At 43.9% G+C, this 17,157-nt stretch overlaps 1 protein-coding gene across 15 annotated transcripts in view; it reads left to right on the forward strand.

The window, feature by feature from the left end:
* The window catches only part of FNBP1 (formin binding protein 1), a 144,016-nt gene that overhangs the window by 73,422 nt on the left and 53,437 nt on the right, over window positions 1-17,157 (forward strand). For all 15 annotated transcript variants that reach the window (XM_032307776.1, XM_032307769.1, XM_032307770.1 and 12 more), the window contains exons 5-6: window positions 10,158-10,220; window positions 10,629-10,733. In XM_032307776.1, the coding sequence (XP_032163667.1) occupies window positions 10,158-10,220; window positions 10,629-10,733 (168 nt within the window). The remainder of the gene's footprint in view (window positions 1-10,157; window positions 10,221-10,628; window positions 10,734-17,157) is intronic.

Consider the following 17,157-nt stretch of genomic DNA (forward strand, 5'->3'; position numbering starts at 1 on the left):
CAGACTGGGTCCCGAGGGCTCTCTGAGCCCCATTCTGAGTCTAGTGAGCTCCTCGCTGAGAAAGGAGTTGGATGCAGGACTCAATCCCAGGACCCTGCCACCATGACCTGAGCTGATGGTAGACACTTAGCCGACTGAGCCACCCAGGTATCTCCCCTCGAGTGTTCTGATCAGGGTTTATTACAGAAAGCAGAAAGGTATACAGGCTTCCCTGAGACCGTATGTCATAACAGTATGGCCCAGTGCATTTAAAAAGAACTTTCTAAAAATGTAGAATTGGTGGACAGCATTGAAATGAGAGGCTTTCACCATTTTAGGTCTAGCTAGTAATTCTCAGAGCTGACCAGAAATCATGTCTTGCTTAAGTGCCAGTCTTAACCATTAGTATAATGCGTTTTGGGCCATTTGGTACAGCGGTGAAATCCTGTCTGCCCAAAGGGATGATTTCAAATTTATAGGATTACTGCTGGATCTCATTACTGCATATCGAGTCATTTCCAAGTTCAGTTTGGAATACTACTGGAAAATTATTTCTCCTCTAGATTTTGCTGTGTTTGAATAGATGAATCTCTAACAAGGGTCTTTGTGGTGACAGAGCTCATTCTGTAAAGAATGTTTCCTTCCCTCTGGATTTGAAAGGAAGGTAGTAAGAGGGAAGTAGAGGGAGAGATGGACATTCTTCTCATCCTGGGGGCCACTTCATGATAATGAGCCAGCTGTGTGTCCTTGAAGTCTTAAAAATCTCCCATTATAAAACAGAACAACACCTGCGGTTCACGTTCTTTGGAGAAAAGGTGGGTTTTAGGCAGCGATGTCCACACCTCCCTTGTTCCATAAGACGTGCGACTCTCCCACATAGTATCTTAAGGAAACAGTTTGTTCTGAGACACAAATTTATAGGCTCGTTGTTAGGAAAATGCATTGATTTTTCAAAAATAACTTTTTTTTTTTTTTTTTTTTTTTAGTTTATTTGAGAGAGGAGATCACAAGTAGGTAGAGAGGCAGAGAGAGAGGGGGAAGCAGGCTCCCTTCCAAGCAGAGAGCCTGATGTGGGGCTCGATCCCAGGACTCTGAGATCATGACCCAAGCCGAAGGCAGAAGCGTAACCCTCTGAGCCACCCAGGCACCCCAGAAATTAGATTTTAGCAAGGTACTCACCTTCTCTTCAGAGAGAATCAGTGGCCTGTCTTTGGGGAGAACATAAGTCAGAGTACACACTGCTGGTTCCTTTGCTTTGTATTCAGTTTTTTGTCTACAGATGTAAATTATCAATAAATCTGTACTATGTGACAATATTTGGGATTTACTGGTGTTCAGGAGAAATTACTGGGAAATCAATATTCTTTATAAGGCAACATGATTAGTTTTAATGTGTAAAATCTGGAAATTTGTATACTTGCCTGATTTTCCTAGATTTTGAGAGATTTCCAATAAATACAATAGTCATCTCTTTTAGCTGACATGCAAAAAGAACTTCTGTTTCTTGGGGCACCAGTGGCTCAGTTGGTTGAGCATCCAACTCTTAATTTATGCTCAGGTCTTGATCTCCGGTCGTGAGTTCAAGCCCTGCATCAGGCTCCTCTGGAGTAGACTCCACACCCTCCTCTGTCAGGGTGTGGAGTCTACTTTAAAAATTAAAAAAAAAAAAAAAAAAAAGAACTTCTCTTTCTTTTATGTACTCTTCCCCCCTTTTTTGAAGGGGGGAATGTTATGATTCATGTATTAATTGTCAATATTTTTAAAGAATGTTACCAAAATTCTGGATTAAAGAACAAAAACTTGAAATTTTTAAAAGTAAAAATCCTCATTTTTTTCCAAGTTATTTTGTAGGTGTCACTTATAGACACAAAGGTACTGATGTGTACAAAGACTGATATAGACATGTATATGTAATATGTCTATATAAATATATTTCCTATATATAACACTTAAGCATGTTAGTCCTATATGGATATAACTTACACTTTTCTTTATTCCCCATTTAATTTCATAAGCAGTTTTTATTTTTCTGCATGAAAACAGGTAGTTTTCATCATTAGAATCTTAGTGGCTATGCATTATTCTAATGCTCGTATCATTCACTTAACTAATTCTTTACTATTTGACCTGTAGGCTATTACCAGTTTCGGGTTATTTACTTACTTTTAGTTATATAAAGAGTACTGCAGAGAACTCGTTTCTTTCATAGCTCTTTTGTGCGTGGGGTGGGCACCGTTCCTCCAAGCTAAATTCCCAGGAAGAGAGTATGAGGTCGAACATACGTGATTTATGGTTCTTAATTAAGCTCTGGTCATTTACAAGAGTGATGGTCTTTGAGAGAAGTGTAGATGAGATTCCTAAGTCACAGAAATGATCAACGAGGTTGTGAATTACCCGATCTGAAGTGTGGGTAGTTCAGAGTCGCTATCAGATAGATTCCCCTATAAGAATGAGGGTAAAGATACCCTTGCTGGCGATTTTTGCCCATTGAATCAAGTTGTTAAAGAATTTCGGAGAGGTTGTTTGGTTCAGCTCGAGCCTTTGAGTGTGTCTCAGGATAATGCACGGTGATCACCGCGAACCGTGTAAGAGGGATTTTTATAGAGATTTGTAGCTCCAGAAGGGGAGTCAGGAGGTGCTGGCCGACATTGACTGGAACTTCCAAGCAAGCTTCTCTCAGCAGGTGGAAAGTATGGTTCATTACCAAATATTGGCCAGGAACAGAATTGCTTTTTGGCAGCGGTTATCTGAAAAGTTCTAGAGGAAACGATTATACAGTACCTTCAATGACTCACTAAAATTTTTATAAACTCAGAGAGTGCTTACAAGACCCCACATTACTTAGGTTGGCCAGTTATATCTTTTCCCTGAGGTCCCAGAGGTGTTTAAAAATTGATACTAAAAGATACCATCGTCTCCAAGTTAGCTATTGGATAGGTCCTATTTAGGAACTTAGGGAAGGACTTAATATCCTATAAGGCAGTTTTGTAGTGTGGACTGACCCTACTATGCGTCAAATATGTTTTTATAAGAGATTTCAGCAAACAGACAAAGCCTAGCGTGAGGGAATGCAGAAACTAAAACGGTCTTACATGTGTGATCAAGTCATTACAAGTCAATTTCTGATCTTTCCGGTCCCATTGAGACGCACCTGGGGTGCTCCGTTATAAAGCCAGGACCTGTGGGGAGAGAACACAGAAAGCCAAGAGGGACTTTTCGATTTCATGACCTGGAAGAGGAGGGTTTCCATAATCCCTCCTCTTTACTGGGGTTACCACCTTTATTTAAATAAATCCGAAAGCAGGGAGCCCTGTAGAAGTTGCTGGTCTTCTGCCTATGTCCTGCTGGTGGGACACCCACGGATAGCTCCTGGTTTAATGTATCTCTAGAAGGTGTATTTGGTTTTGTTATGTCTCCTTTGTTTTGGGAGGGCATGTGACAGGCGCGTGTTGTTCATCAAGGCCCTGTCACCGCTGTGTTTCTGTCATTTGCAGAATCATTAAAATTTTGCCCGAAATTGTGGGCTAACATACCTAGTTATAACATACCTAGTAGGAGGCTGACATTCTGCTCTTGATTCCCTGGATTTGAAGTGCAGCTTTGCGTTTTGTGGTGCTCCCTCATGAGCTAGAACGAGACCTTCTTTTTCTTCTTAGAACCAGGAATTGTTTCACTGATGTTTTGTGTCCCAGCTGACTCTCCTGTATCCAGGCACCCACTTGCCATCTCCCTGGATGAGCCCGATGCAGCATCTCCGAGCACCTCCTTGTCGGGGGAGGGAGTGTCCCTGGAGCCCAGCAGCGCTAGGAGTGATGCCTAGCTGTGCGATGCAGAGGGCTTTTTATCCCATCCAAAAAGAAACTGTGGATCCCCCAAACCCCTTTATCATACCCCTGTTCCAGTCTGCATTTCCTCGGGTGGTTAAATGGCACTCCTTGTTAACGTAACTGTTCTGGCCCAAACAATAGGGCGTCCGGGACTTCTTTTTCCTTCACACCCCATATAATATGGGCCCTGTCTATATAATACAGATCAGGTCCTGTCCGCTCTACCTTCAGTAAACGTTCTGAATCCAAACCCTTCTCACCCTCATCCGGTCCCTCATTGTCTCACCTGGAGGACTGCCCCAAGCCTCCTACCTCATCCCTCTTGCTCCCAAGGTCTGTGGCGCAGCTCCCCGTCTCCACCTGTGCCACCAGCTGTCCCGTGAACAGGTGCAGCAACCTCCTCCCTGTCCCTCCGCCGCGCCTGCCCCATGCGGTACGTTCTCCGCACGGCAGCCGGTGCAGCCTTGTCATCCTGCAGACAGACCGCGTCCTTCCCTTCCTCAGTCCTTCCCTAGCTTTCCCTCACCCTCGGCGCGGCCCGGGAAACAGCTGTCCGCGGTCCAGCCCTTGCCTGCTTCTGTCTTACCGCTCATCTCGGTCTGATCACGTTGGCATCAGCCGTCGAGGACCACAGGAAGCCCGTTCCTGCTTCAGGGCACCTCCACTGCTGTTCCAGCCGCTCCGAAGGATCTTTCCTTCCCCAGACCTTTGCAAGTTCACGCCTCCAGTTTGTTCAAAAAATGTCATCCGGATCTGTTGAAAATGCTGCTGCACCCACAGCCGCCCTCTCTGTGCCTCGTCCTCTTTCTCTTAACACCGTGGCCACAAGGACAGCACCCTGCACCTGGGGGCGTGTAATTCATATGCGTGGAATGAATAAAGTTGATTGTAAGAGCTTTCAGCCTATTGGGGAAGGATTACTGCCCCTAATGTCTCACCCTTGTCAACCTGGCGCCTTATCTGAAACTCTTACTGATGGTGATTTGCATTGTCTGGGATTGGAAGTCCGGGATTGATACCCTCAGCAGGGGTCGAGTGAGGGGCATCACTGCTCCATGCTGGTCATTTTCAGACTCTTTCATCCTAAGAGTTAATCAGGAGGCGCCTGGCTGGCTCAGCCCATAGAGCATGTGACTGTTGATCTCCGGGTCGTGAGTTCAAGTCCAAAAAAGAGTTAATTGAGATTCTTCAAAAACAATCAGAATTTTAAGGAATGTGAGAGAAGGGATAATTCTGAAAGACAGATACAAGCCTCCTGGAGTCCAGGTGAATGGTCAGTGTGTGGAGAGATCTGGGTAGCAAAAGCCGGCATGAGAATGACAGGAGCTGTGGGGAGATGGCACCCCAGGAGAGGACAAAGGCCACTTGGCACCGGCTGCTGGATCGCACGTGGGGTCCCCTGCCCGGTGCCCAGATGGTCGAGGGGATGGGTAGGGTTAAGCAACTGAGCCTGACACTGGGAGGTAGTTCACTGGGACAGTATTTGCGTTGTAAATAGATGGAGGAAAATGGACCTTCCTGAATAAATCATGTTTATTTAATCCTGTGACCATCCCACACCGATCAGAATGCGTTGCCATCACCAACGCTTCTAGGTCTATGGTTTGGGGTTGCGGTGGCTCCCGTGAGCGGGGCTGACGGTGGTTGAGTTTCCTTCCCCGGTCCCCAGCCATGTCTCTGCAGCAAGGATTCGTAGTTGTGCTCATTAATCCCGAGTCAGGCTTGGAAGCTGCTCAGACCCACCACGCTGTGGGTTTTGAGGAAATTATAATATTTGTCACAGACATATTTTCTGCAAGCCCCTTTTTTCTTTGCCCTTTTCAAGTCTTGTGTTCCTTTGTTTTCATCTGGGGAATCTGAGTTTTATTTAAAATTCCAGATGGTTGACTGTCCTCAATTGAGTGTTTATTCTCTCTCTCTCTTTTTTTTTTTCCTTTTTTTCTGGATTTGGCTGTTCTCACATCATTGCCATATTTTGCTTTTTTATGGAGTTTTAAAAATCAGTGGTCTATTATGTATAAATAGTGTAAGAACGAGCAGCTGTTGTACCTAATTGTGGAGTGTGAATGGTAAACATTTTCACAGTCTAAGGGCGATCTCTTGCAGCGCAGTAAAACCTTCTTGGAAGCTTTGTCGTTGTAGTTTTTCTTAAAGTTTGTGCTTGCTTAATTTACGTTTCCTCTGATTCTTACCTCAGCGGCCCCTGCTTACTGGGAGAATCCTAAAAAATCTGGAAGGATGCTTTTATTGTATACATAGACTCTACCCGTATATTTTTAAGGTCCAACCAGAAAGTTGAAATGAAAGTAAGTTTCGCTGTCTGCTGAGATACCATCAGGCATTTTCAAAAGTCTGTTATTACTGCCGAAGAGAAATGAAAGCACCCTGCTTCCAGGAGAAAGTCAGCCGCATCTCTCTGGGTCCCCAGAGATGCCATTTCCCATCTCTGCTGATAGGAGAAAAGCGCCGTGATGACTTCACTTTGTGGCTCCAAAAGACTTATTATCTTTTTCTAGAGAACAATTCCTCTTTATTTAGAGCTCGGAGGCACACTTTAAAGAGACACACTTGCTCACTGTCCGGGGAAGCAACGCTTTGCCATTGTTTGTTAATAAACAACACGCACAGCTGGCAAGCCGGTCTGTTTGTTTATCTTTGTAACTGTTAGCTAGCTTTTCCGACTGGAGGAGGAGAGAGAGAGAGAGAGGTGGCCCCAGATGACTGCTGAAGAGGTCGTGGTACGCTCAGGACGGTCAGGAGGCCTTCGGTACCACTCTCTGATTTCCTAAGGGCTCAGGCACCACCACGTACCGGGAGAGATACGTTAGAAGGAAAATCACGGACACCTTGATTTTTCCTTATGTCACGGGAGACATTAGGATCTCAAGTGTAGTTCTCAGATGGTTGTTTTAGTCGGACAGGACTGCGGCCAAGGAGTCCTTCGTGGGAGAAAGCTCCTCTGTCAGGTCAAGGTGCACAACCGTGCTTGAAAAATAAGATGATACTTATTTTTGAGTATTAAATGAAGGAGCAGGGAGAAAGTTCACTGTGTGGGTTTTCAATCAAAATCAGCCTTCTGCTCCCAGAATATGACTCTGTGTGTGTGTGTGTGTGTGTGTGGCATGGGGGGAGGGGGAGTACCTATTGTCTCCATAGAAGATTCCTTTGATGATACAGCCGACTCAGCCTTTCCTGGCAGTGCCTGTCACTTTCTGCGTATTCTTGTGTGTGTTTCCTCTCAGCCCAGGACTGGCCTCGCGTTTTGTGAAAACACCCATTTCAAGACCATAAACCTAGAGCACAGGTCTGAGTTTGGTGCTAAGGGTTTTTTTTTATGTCTTTAGGTCTGTCTTTAAATCTCAAAGTAAAACTGGGCCGGGGGATAGGGAGATCTTTCCAGCAAATCGCAGAACACAGTAATTCTGCTTGCGAAATGGGGGATCGTCCTCTTGACAATTCAGGAATGTAGCTTCTGACCGGGCAGGGCTCCAGGAGCCGAGAGGGCACCGCTAAGCCTGTTCCTCTGCCTCCCTGTCCGCTCTCTCTTCCCCTGACTCCCTGCCCCCAGGACTTCCCTCCCTCCTGCCCTCCATTCCGTGTTAAAGTGATGTATGTTTGGCTTTCAGAAAACCCGCTTGCATTTTGTACTTCCTCCAAGGTTCAGGATTTTCCTAGCTCTGCCCTCAGCCTCCTTCTCACTTCCACTGCCTCGATCCCCGCCTTGCTTATTTATTTCTAGCCTGAGACTCAATCTCCGTTCAGTTTCATCCCTATGTCTGTTATGGAACTTGAGGAATGAAGCCCCCAGGGGGCTCCTCTTGGATTCATGGAGACAAAAAAAAAAAAAAAAGAAAGAAATTGCTGGATGGGTAAAACTTGCCACAAAAAGGAACTTAACAACAGTGAAACGTGGCCTCAAAGGAGAGAGGGACAAGAAGAAGGCTGTTGTTAAAAAACCAAAATCTGATTTCGTCTCCTCCTTCCTGTCCACCCCCACCCCCCGGTCCCCGGCCCTCCTTTGTGGCTCAGCCGGGCCCTAGGCTCTGACTAGGGGAGGATGGAAAGGTACAAGGCTACACGGAGGGGACCTGTTCCGCCTGTCATGCTTTCTGCTTTCTTTCTGGCCATGGACCCCCCACCCCGCACCCCCACCGAGGTTTATACCTTGTCCATTGGAACACAGATGCACATTGACACCCAGTCACTGAAGGAAGGTTGTCTAGTAAAAGGAGCATTTACCCTGGAGAAGCAATAGTGCTCGTGCAGGACCCTGGGGCTAGTCAGGGTGGGGAGCTGCTGTGGCCCCTTGATCTGACGGGGACAGGGGAGAATTGTAGGCATTTCCTAGGAGTGCCTGACCCGAGGTGTGGCCTTAGGTCGAGGACCTAGCCAACCTGGAGCATCATAGCGAGAGGAAGCTGCAGATAGATAGAAATTCCTGCCCTCTGCTATGCCAGAACCTCTGTGGCAAATCGGACAGAGCCCAAGGGCAAGGGAGCCTGCATGTGGTCCATGCAGGTCAGCCTCTTGGGACACAGTACAGGGCGGAGAACGGATGTGGGAAATTCCCACCACATTGACAAAGTTGGTGACGTCACAGTTGAAGGCTGGGTCAGGATTTAGGAAACCCTGGTGATTTTAGGGCCCCGGATAAAAAGGACACTGCTTTCTTCATACTTCCATGTGTTTCTAGCTGGTCTTTCCTTGGGGTCCCGTCTCTTTTGGTGATCTCGTCCAGGCTGTAGTTTGACATCAAGCTCCCGTTAGATGCCCGTAACGCTGATCGTTACAGCATTGGCCGCTCTCTGGGTTCTCCTGCAGCCATCCAGCAACCTGGGAGGCTCTCCACTTGGGGGTCTCCTAGAATGTCAAGCTCACATGTCGAAAGCTGTGTCTGATTCCCCTCAGACCTGCTCCCCACCTGCACGGCTACCCTGTGGTCAGGGTTGGAGAAAGGCTCCTACCTAGAACCTTCCTTCATAACAGGGCACTTCTGTACTTGGAATGACCCATGGCTCCCAGCTCACTCAGGCCACAAGTCTATAAAATGCTACGCAGTCTGGTCCTTTCTTCTCTGACCCCCTTTCCTGATATTCTCGAGGCTCACCCTGGTCTAGCCCCCTAAGATCCTTACTGGTCAACACGATGCACTTACCTGCCTCAGGGCCTTTGCATATAGCAGGGGGGAATGGATTTATTTTTAAATCTAAAAAGGCCTAAGTCATGGAAACATCCAGCTACACAAAAGTTTTATACAAATGTTTGCAACAAGCATCATTCACGACAGCCCCAAACGGGGAAAACCCCAGTGTTCATCGATTGTGAAAGGATAAACAAAATGTTTATATATGTCCAGACAATGGAATGTCACTATGTCACTTGGCAGTAAAGAGAGATAAAGTGCAGATACACGTGACAACACGGATGAACCTTGAAGACATCCTGCTGAGTGGACATTACGCCCTAATGGAAACATCCCGACAGTCACAGAAGGAACTCATATTGTATAAGTCCATTCACAGGAAATAACCCAGAACAGGCAAATTTATAAAGACGGAAAGCGGAGTAGTGGTTGCCTAGGGCTGGTGGGAAGATGAGGGCTCAGAGGTCCGGGCTCTCTTTTTGGAGGATAAAAAAGAGTTCTCAAATTGATTGTGATCATGGTTGCGTAATTCTGTGATTACAGCAAAGGGCGGTGAATTGTACAACTTAAATGGATGGATCGTGAGCTACATGAGTTCCTTCTCAAAGCGATTAAAAATGAATATGTCTTGGGGCGCCTGGGTGGCTCAGTGGGTTAAGCCGCTGCCTTCGGCTCAGGTCATAATCTCAGGGTCCTGGGATCGAGTCCCGCATCGGGCTCTCTGCTCAGCAGGGAGCCTGCTTCATTCTCTCTCTCTCTCTGCCTGCCTCTCAGTGTACTTGTAATTTCTCTCTGTCAAATAAATAAATAAAATCTTTAAAAAAAAAAAATGAATATGTCTTAACAAACATTGCTGTCTTTTTCCAAGTGCTGTATGTAGGTCTTAGAATTCAGTATTATCATATCTGAAGTTTTAAAGGGAACTCTGACCGTTTGCGTTTTCACTTCCTCTTTATTTTTTAACCCTTTCCTTTCTTTGGCGTGCACGTGCTAGATAGTATTTCAGTATGATTGGGGAGGAGGGGGTGCCTGGCTGGCTCGGCTGTTAGTGCACATGACTCTTGATCTCAGGGGCCTGAGTTCAAGCCCCACGTTGGGCATGGAGACCACTTTAAAAAAATGAAATATGATTTTAGGCAGATGGATCTTTTTCTCACGTATGAGTATGAGAAAGAGGGTGCTAATCCCCACGTGTTTTCTGTTTCCAGTACTTTCACGACGGGCGGAAGGCACAGCAGCACATAGAGATCTGCTGGAAACAACTCGAATCAGTAAGTGCACAGCAGACACTGGAGAAATGCCTGTAGACTTTCGATTTGAATGTGAGCTTGCATCGATCCGTAAGTGCAGAACAAAAACACCAAAGGGATGGATGCCTTTAGAAATCTTCTCCATTTTGAATCACCTTTCTCTCTAGACACCATGATTGAGACTAAAGTGTGGAGCCCAAAGAGCTCAAGCAAAGTGTTTCTAAAAACTCCTATGGAAAGCATAAAGGTTAGAAAGCTGGGGTGGAAATAAATGCAGATTTTAGAAGAGCTCTTTGACTTTCGGATGTATAACCAAGCAGCTTAGAGGAGAAAGCTCTTCGGGTGATTGAGACAAAATGATACGTTCTCATAGGAATCTTGTGGTTTCATTCCCAACTGCTCCCTGTCGTCACTTGCCTCTGCTTTCAGAGTAAAAGACGCTTTGAACGTGACTGCAAAGAGGCAGACAGGGCGCAGCAGTACTTCGAGAAGATGGACGCTGACATCAATGTCACCAAAGCAGATGTGGAAAAGGTAAGGTGGTCGTGAGCTCTGGCCTTTCCCTTCCTCTGATGTCTGTCACCGCTCCTCCTGGGCTGCCAGTCCCCAAGCTCTCCTTTCTGATGTCCCCACTACAGGCCACTCAGCCTGGGATCAGCTGGTAGCATTTTGTGTCACCGGTTGTGGGGACCAGAAGCTGACTTCTGGGGAGTCTCCAGTGTTGTGATTGGAGCAGGTTGTAGACTTGTGTCGTCCCCAGGATGAAGACAGGAGATTTAGGAGTGGCTCATGGGGGGTGGGGAGCGTGGTTTCCGGAGGCTGTGGCTTTCTCTTAATGGCTTTTCAAAGAAAAAGTCAACCCCTTTAAAAGCCAGAGCAGACCGGTTCTGCGCCATCTGGAAGAGCTCTGCTGCTTCTAATGCTTCCGTTGGGGAGATAAAGGGACGCACAGGCTGGCCTGATTTTCTAGGTGATTCATTCAGGTTCTTAGCGGGTTGCATCCTGGGCGTCCCTCAAGGGCTCTTCTCTAAGTGGACTTGCGTCGCAGTTCGGAATGTGGTGAAGTTCATACTGTACCTGCTTGTGGTTCCCTATCTGTTTTTCCCTAGAAGCTGAGTTTTCTTTTTCTAAAAGTCATCAATACAGTGTAAACAGCATTAGACTGTTAAAGGACTGTATTCATCCCACGGCTGCCTGGGGCTGTCTGGGCGTCTGCAGCGTCATGTTTTACGTAGAAAGAGGCACAGCGTCTTCATAGATTTCTTTCACTCTTGCCAGATTCGTGGGAGATGAGTTTAGTTGGAAAATAGTGTGGATTACTTAGTTATTTGTCCAAGTCTGCCAGATTCCTTGCTTAAAGCTTCGGTACATGTTAGCATGGCTTCCTCAATAATGACCTAATATATTTAAGTGCACACCAATGTCTCTGAGCAGGAGTGGGGATACTTTCCTGAGAGATATATTAATGTGCTGGTAAAGTGACCATAAATCACCATTCATTTGTTGTAAATTCCTAAGAAAGAGCCAGCTCCCCGAAGGATTGAAAATGTGACTCAGATAAAATAGATTGATCCAGAGTTGATCGAAAAAATCATTTGAGGCTAAATGGAGTAAAGGTATGCATTCTTTATAAAATATTTTACTACCTAAATGTAAAATCAGAGTGATTTTTATTCGAGATTTTTTTTAAGATTACTTTTATGACTTTTCTTTTCTTTTTTTAATGAAGATTTTATTTATTTGACAGAGCGAGAGAGTAAGGGAGCACAAGCAGGGGGAGTGGCAGAGGGAAAGGAAGAACCAGGCTTCTCTCGGAGCAGAGAACCTGATACAGAGCTAAGACCCAGGACCCTGGGATCATGACCTGAGCCAAAGGCAGACACTTAACCTACTGAGCCACCCAGGCGCCCCTACTTTTATGACCTTGCCTTAATATAAAAGCTGCCCATGCTGATTACAGAAATACCTGAAACTGCAAACAGCTGAAGGGAAAAAAAAGAATAAAACATGCAACTATTATTAATAAAAGGTAGTTTACCTTTCAAAATAATGTATATTATGTAAGTACAGTGTAAAGAATAGGAACCAAAAGAATACTTGTAATCTACAAGCCAGCTTAAGAAGAAAACTCTTACTCATGCCTTGGAAGTCTGTCCCTAACTTCCTGCTCCTGGTCCCCTCCCTACAGGGGTATTTTTTCCTTAATTTGGTGTTAATCGCCTCCTTGCTTTATGTCCCAGCTTTACCACAGGTATATGTATTTCCAAGGAGTAATATTTATAATTTTGTCTCTTTTCCATCATTATATAACCAAAATCATACTTTCATTTATTTTCTTTGGACTTGATTTTTTTTTATCCACTATTATGTTTTTTTACTTAATTCACATGGAGTATAGAACACGTGACTTTGGGGCGCCTGGGTGGCTCAGTGGATTAAAGCCTCTGCCTTTGGCTCCTGTCATGATCCCAGGGTCCTGGGATTGAGCCCCACATGGCGCTCTCTGCTCAGCGGGGAGCCTGCTACCTCCACCCGCCGCCTTTCTACTTGTGATCTCTGTCTGTCAAATAAATAAATAAAATTTAAAAAAAAAAAAGAACACTTTTATGAATTCAGGTTAGAGGCAGATGCCTTGCTAAACTCTCTTTTTTATTTCCACTTTGGTTTTTTTTCGGTTTTTGTTTGTTTGTTCTTTCTTAGAGATAGTCGTATCCCAGCAAATTTCTTTTTCAATCCTTACGGCTTTTTTTTTTTCTTATCTTGCTCTGTTGGCAGTGACCATCATTATGGGGACAGGAACAGCCGTTGTGGCCCTTCTTATCTGGATTCCGATAATGAAGAGAGTATTTAAATGTTTCTCCATTAATTAGTGCACGATTTTAATAAACCCTTATCAAGCTCAGGGAGTCCCTTCTTTTCCTTTGTTGTCAGGAGGTTTTTTCCAACTTGACTTGATATTCAATACCAGCCAATACTTTTTCTGCTTCCTTTAATCCGTTAATGTGATAGACTACATGAGTTAGTTTTCTTATATTGAACCAAATTAGCATTCCTGTGACAAATCCAGCTAGGGGGTGATGGGGTTTTTAAAATACTTGATCTGAATCTGTTTTGTTACTATTTTACTGAAGCGGCTTGAATCTGTGCCCACTGAAATTGATCTGTAATGTTTCTTGTCCCTCCTAGTTGGCTTTACTTAGTAGTTTCAGAGTGTTGCTTTTTTTTCTCTTCTCTGAAATAATACATGTGAATTGAAATTAATTGGTTATTGACTGTTTTGTAATACTTCACTGTGGGAAAGTCTCTAACTACTGAGTCGATACCTTCATCGTCGTCTGCTTCCTCTTTGGTCGATACTGTGGGTTGTTATTTTTCTAAACATAAACCCACTTCATCCTAAGCTTTCAAATTTATTGCCTTAAAGTTGACTGTAATATTCTCTCACCTTACTGTTTGCTGCCTATGTGGTTGTATTCCCCCCTTTATTGACTCCCAGTATTGCTTATTTATACCATTTTCTCTTGGAGGATCAGGTTTCTGAAATCATTTTTATTCACATTTTCAAAAACCCCAAATTTATTGTTGTGGAGCTTCCCTTGTCTTTTTTTATTTTCTGTTTCACTTCATTTCTTTTTCTTCTTTGCCTTCCTCTTTGGAAATAATTCTCTTGCCTTTTCAGAGATTTCTTTCTTCTTGCCCACCTCATTTCCGTTTTTCGTCTTTTCTAATGTGAACATTAAGTGACCCATTTCTCAGGGTGCCTCAGTGGCTCCGTGGGTTAAACGTCCGACTCTTGATCTCAGCTCAGGTCTTGATCTCAGGGTCGTGAGTTCAAGCCCTACATTGAATCTACTTAAAAAAAAAAAAAAGTAACACATTTCCCACTTACGTACAATTTTATCCGCAACCCACATATTTTGGTATGGAGTACTCCTGTTGTTTGTTTCCATTACTATTGAATCTCTCCTGTGATTTATTTGGAAGCCTGTATAAAAATTTCCAATTGTGGGTGGCTGGGTAGCTCAGTCAGTTAAGTGCCTGCCTTGGGCTCGGGTCATGATCCCCAGGTCCTAGGATCGAGCCCCGTGTGGGCTTCCCTGCTCAGCTTCTCCTTCTCCTTCTACCCCTCGCACCCCGCTCAGGTCTCTCCCGCTCTCTCTTAAATAAATATATATAATCTTTTTTTTTTTTTTTAAGATTTTATTTATTTACTTGACGAGAGAGAGATCACAAGCAGGCAGACAGACAGGCAGAGAGAGGGGGTGAAGCAGGCTCCCTGCTGATCAGAGAGTAGGATGTGGGGCTCGATCCCAGGACCCTGACGACCTGAGCCAAAGGCAGAGGCTTTAACCCACTGAGCCACCCAGGCACCCCTGTATATAATCTTTAAAACAAATAAAAATTTTCAATTATATGAACATGTAAACTTATCTTTTCATTATGGATTTCTGCAATTTCATTGCATCATCATTCTAGGAAGTCTGAGTTTGAGTCTTGGGTGTTTGTTGAGACTTGTTTTATGGCCCAGTACATGGTCTGCTTTTATAGGCGTTCTGGAAGTAGTTGAAAAGAACATGTATTACCCATCTCTATGTATTTTCATTAGATCCAACTTGCCGATGATGTCACGCAAATCTTCCCATCGTGAAGTTCTGTTGTTGTTTTCTGCCATGTGTTGTATCATTTTTTGAGAGAGATCTGTTACTTCTCTGTGCTTTACTTTTCCTGTTTGTCAAAAGGGAACACAGAACAGGATTGATGGGAGGATTAACAGGGTCAGTACGTATGGGGGACTCAAAGCCATTTACTGCCATGGTCGGTGATCCCCGAGTTAACCATCCTGATGATGGCAGTAGAAGAGCTGTCATTTTCTCTCATTTTTTTCATCCATTGTAAAGTTACTTTATGAAAATATTAACTTTAGGGCTGCCCACTGGCTCAGTGGGTAGAGCAGGTGACTCTTGATCTTGAGGGCATGAGTTTGAGCCCATGTTGGGTGTGGAGATTACTTAAAAAATTAAATTTTTTAAAAAAGCTTTTTTTTTTTTTTTTTTTTTTAAAGATTTTACTTATTTGACAGAGAGAAATCACAAGTAGATGGAGAGGCAGGCAGAGAGAGAGAGAGAGGGAAGCAGGCTCCCTGCCGAGCAGAGAGCCCAATGCGGGACTCGATCCCAGGACCCTGAGATCATGACCTGAGCCGAAGGCAGCGGCTTAACCCACTGAGCCACCCAGGCGCCCCTAAAAAAGCTTTTAATACATAAATAAATAAGTAAATTTTAGAATTGTAGTATCTTCAGTGTGTTTTGACTTTTCATCCATGTGTAGTGAACTTCTTTCTACCCTTATGTTTTATACCCTGAAGTCCGTTTCGCCTGATACTTAGCAGCTCTCTGGGCGAGTATGTGCCTGGCAGATCTTTCCCAAACTTTCTCTCTATTACTCTGTTACTCTACCTGCTTCTTTGTCCTTGTATTTGGATGGGTCACTCAGAAATAGCACATGACTCAATTTCTTTTTCATCCAGTCCAATGGTCTTTTCCTTTTCCCTGGAGAAAGTTTGGGTTCATGTATACCATCTTGTCTTGTTTTCTCTTTGTATCTCTCTCTCTGCATTCCCTCACCTCTTGCTCTGACACTTTCCGTTTCTTGCCTTCTTCCGTTTTGACGTTTTGGTCTTGTTTCACTTTCCTCATTCCATTTTTTGCCTATACGAAAGATTGGAGAAGATCTGTTCTCTTTCTGTGCTTTTATTGGTTAGCCTAGATATTTTAACGTACGTATTAAATCTAAACTACAAAGTAATTTGGAATCTTTACTAATGTTTTCCCAAACAATTCTTGGGTCATTGCAGTTTGTGAGTCTCTGGGGTTCCATTGTACAAGTTAGGCTTTCATAATTTTACACAGTCCTGTAAGTATGCTTTCTACTTCTTTCTTCATCATTCTTTTTGTATCTGAGATCTTATTCCTTCTTCCCAAAGGACATCCTTTGGAGGTGCCTTTAGCAGAAATTTATTACAGTAAAATCTCGGTTTTTGTTTGTTTCGGATGATTGCTACTCTCATCCTTGAAAGATGATTTCTCCAGGTATAGACTCCTAGGGCAATTGTATTATACCTAGAGGAGGCACTTAATTCTACCATCTTGTGGCTCTTGTTTGTGTTAAGTTGTAGAGGGGGAGAAGCCAGCCTAACTGTTCATCCCTTGAAGATAACACCCTTTCTTCTTGGTAACTATGGAGATTTTTTTTGGGGGGGGGGGTCTTAGTTCTTCACTGAAATTTTACTGTAATGTATCTAGCTGAGAATTTCTTTTTTCTCTTTTTTTGAGTTGGTGAGTTTATTGGCTCCTGGTTGGAGCTTTCCCATGCATGTCTAGCTACCATTCTGCTAGTTCATCTGGAACTCTGATTATTAGGTGCAGGGTAAAGTTTACTCTATAGATTCTACAAGCAGGATTCTACTCTGTATCTTCTCTGCCTGTTAAGCTCTATTTCTGTTTCTCATCTTTTTGTCTTTCTCTGCTATGCTGCATGTAATTCCTTCACATTAGAATTTTCATGTCACTAATTCTCTCTTAAGCTGTGTCTAATCTGTGGTTTAATACATCCACTGAAGACGGATGAAGATAGAAGTTGTTACATTTTCACTTCTCGAAGTTCCTTTAGACTCTCTTTAAAATCTGTGTAGTCTTTTTGTTATTTTCTTGTGACTTTGTCATATTTTACTTCTTGAAACATATTTAATATACCGATTTTATATTCCCTATTTAATGAATTTCAGTGTCTACGTCTTTGTGTATTGATTCTTCAATTTGTTGTTTCTGCTGACTTGCTCATGGTGACTCATTTCCTTGTGTGTTTCTGTGATACATACATTTCTGCTATAACGTCATAAACGCATTGGTACAAAACTTATGTTCTGTAAAGACATGGCTGAAAAAAGCAAACTGGGCTT

This window comes from Mustela erminea, chromosome 12 (assembly GCF_009829155.1).
Source record: "Mustela erminea isolate mMusErm1 chromosome 12, mMusErm1.Pri, whole genome shotgun sequence".
NCBI lineage: Eukaryota > Metazoa > Chordata > Mammalia > Carnivora > Mustelidae > Mustela > Mustela erminea.